At 63.9% G+C, this 2,422-nt stretch overlaps 1 protein-coding gene across 1 annotated transcript; it reads right to left on the bottom strand.

The window, feature by feature from the left end:
* Nucleotides 1-672: 672 nt before the first annotated feature.
* Nucleotides 673-1,251, bottom strand: Hdgfl1 (HDGF like 1). Its single transcript, XM_027948081.2, has one exon. It carries the CDS (start codon nt 1,249-1,251, stop codon nt 673-675), a length of 579 nt encoding a protein of 192 aa, XP_027803882.2.
* Between the last annotated feature and the right edge of the window lie 1,171 nt (nt 1,252-2,422).

Raw genomic sequence — 2,422 nt, 5'->3', positions numbered from 1 at the left:
TTGAGGCCGTGGGGAGGTGGAAAAGGAAGCCAGAGGTCTCCCCACCGCCTTTCGTCAGTGACCCCAGAGATCCGAGGAGGAGGACAGCTATTTCGCACCACTCCCACCCAAGAGCACAGCAAAGTGGCGCCTTCAGAACCCCGAAACAGCTCTGGGGCCCCAATGTCTTGATGGACAAAAGGCCAACTCCCCGGAACTCACTAGGTCAGCCAAAGGACCTGCGCCAGGGACACCCTCAGCGAACTGCGGTCCCCCTTCCCCTGAGTCTGCACAAGTGGGGTAACAGGTGTGGAGGGGCGGGGAGCTCAGGGGCTCCACTAGATGGCACCTCCTTGCCCTCCAGCAGGTCCCTGGGGTCGCCCGGGCCACTCCTACCCCCATTCCAAGGCAGAGGTCCAGAGTGCCTGGGGGTCCAAGCGACGTCCATAGGTGGAAGGTCGGTCCTGTCGAGGCCGAGGTCCTGGAGGCAGTTCCGGGCCTCGTCCCATCGTGGGAGCAGGGGCCCTGAGTCACATCGCGGCGTGGCCCAGGCGGTGCTGGCCCGTGGCTTGCCGCCTCCAGGCGGCCTGTCCCTCTCCCTGGGCCGGGCGTGGGGCGGGGCGGGCGGGGCGGGAAGGGGTCGTGCGTGGGCCCTGGTGGCTCCGGCAGGGCTCTCCTGGGCGCGGTGGGTGCCTACGGGCCGTCGCCAGCCCCGGCGCCCAGGGCCGCGGCCCGCTGTTCAGCCGCCTGCTCCCGCGGCGGCTCGGGCTCGGGCGGACCCCGCTGGGCCGCGGCCTCGGCCTCGGCCTCGGCCTCGCGCTCGCGGGCAGCCTCCGCGCCGTCGGGGGCGGCCTCCCGGGGCCGTTTGGCGGCGTCCTCGGGCGCGCAGGCCGCGCTCCTCTTGGGCGGCCCGGGCTGCGGGCCCTGCGGCTCCTCGGCGGGCGGCTCGGCGGCCTCGGCGTCGCCGTGGGCGGGCTCGGGCGGCTCGGCCTGCGGCGCGGCGGCCTTGACCATCGGGTCGTGCTCGATCTCCCAGAGCCCCTCGCTGAAGCCGCGCCGCTTGTTGGGCTTGCCGAACTTCTCCTTGGACTCCTCGTACGGGAACAGGTGCTTGGGGCCCAGGAAGGCCGTCTCGTGGGTCCCGAAGAAGAACACCTGGTACCGGTTGGGTTCGGCCATCTGCTCCACGCGGGCCGGCCAGTGGGCGTAGCCCTTCAGCTTGGCGAACACCAGGTCCCCGGTCTTGAACTTGCGCCCGCTGTAGCTCGACATGGCGGGCGCGGCGACACCGGCTGGGCGACGCGGCAGGTGCGCTACGGGGCGGCCTCTGAGCCCGCGCGACAGCTCGAGGGCGCAGCAACGCCCGGCCGCAGGGTTCTGCCGCCGAGTGGGCATTGTCTCCGAGATCCAGGGACAGTTGGCCCAGCTGGGACGCCGTGGTCGCCAGGACCGGAGCGCCCCGACGGCCTGGTGGCGGTTGTGCGCAGGCCCCTGCACTGTGACCGCTGTGACCGTCGCCGAGCCCGCTGTGCCCCCGAGGGGCCTGCAAAGCCAGCGCGGGAGCCACGTGGAGAGAAAGCAGTGACACATGGGCACATATTTCCATGAATCTTGCAACTGCGTAGGGGGAACTTGCGGGGTCCCGGTGGGCACCTCTCTGTGTCCCACAGAGAACAGGAGCTGCGACCCGATGTCCCTCTGGGTCAGCGGTTTCAACCGTCTTCCGACTTCCTTGGGGACCAGTGCAGGAGGCCTGCAGTGAGGCTCAAGAACAGGGTGGAAGTCTGACCAAGGGATGGACCCGCAGTGCCATTAGGGAGTCTGGCGGGGAGCATCACTTGGTGACCAAACTGTAAACATTGACATGTTTTCAGGGTCACCAAATGTATACAGCAAAGCCATGATGGTGGCAACCCGGAGTGACCAAGATTTCCTACATTACCTGGAAACGTCCTGTCTTCCACAAACGTCAGCACGTGGCTGTGTGGCTGGGACAGGGCCTTGCAAACTGCCTGCCACGGAGGGACACTAGGCTCCAGGTGCCTGCATTAGGCAGAGGTCTGCTCCTAGCAAACCTGCGGGTAGCCAGGGCTTCCTCCAGGCTGCTACTGAAAAGGCACCATCTCAGTTGAGAAGCCATTTTAAGAAAATTTTCTCAAGATTCAGGTGTATTATAACTGATGTGAATGAGAGTTTTGGTGCCACTGAAGTTCTGGTACACCTTTCCACCTTTTTTTTTTTTTTTTTTGAGTTTTGAGTTTTGAATTTTGTTCTACCTACTGTGAGCGTGCTTTCTGACAACTAGCCAAATGTTTCCTAACAGTGCTCTTGGCTCTTGTGCTGGCTTTTGTGAGAAAGACCTTTGGATACTAATCCTGTGTTTAACTGGACAGATATCTTTTTTCTAGTGTCACTAGTGGAGTGTTAGAATCATTCACCCATT

Source organism: Marmota flaviventris, chromosome 6, assembly GCF_047511675.1.
Source record: "Marmota flaviventris isolate mMarFla1 chromosome 6, mMarFla1.hap1, whole genome shotgun sequence".
In the NCBI taxonomy this organism is placed as follows: Eukaryota; Metazoa; Chordata; class Mammalia; order Rodentia; family Sciuridae; genus Marmota; species Marmota flaviventris.
Note: the sequence above shows the minus strand (reverse complement) of the source record. Positions and strands in the feature narration are given on the sequence as shown.

Bases quoted from the DNA above. Each gene is read 5' to 3' on its own strand.
- Hdgfl1 (XM_027948081.2), bottom strand. From the start codon at position 1,251: ATGTCGAGCTACAGCGGGCGCAAGTTCAAGACCGGGGACCTGGTGTTC.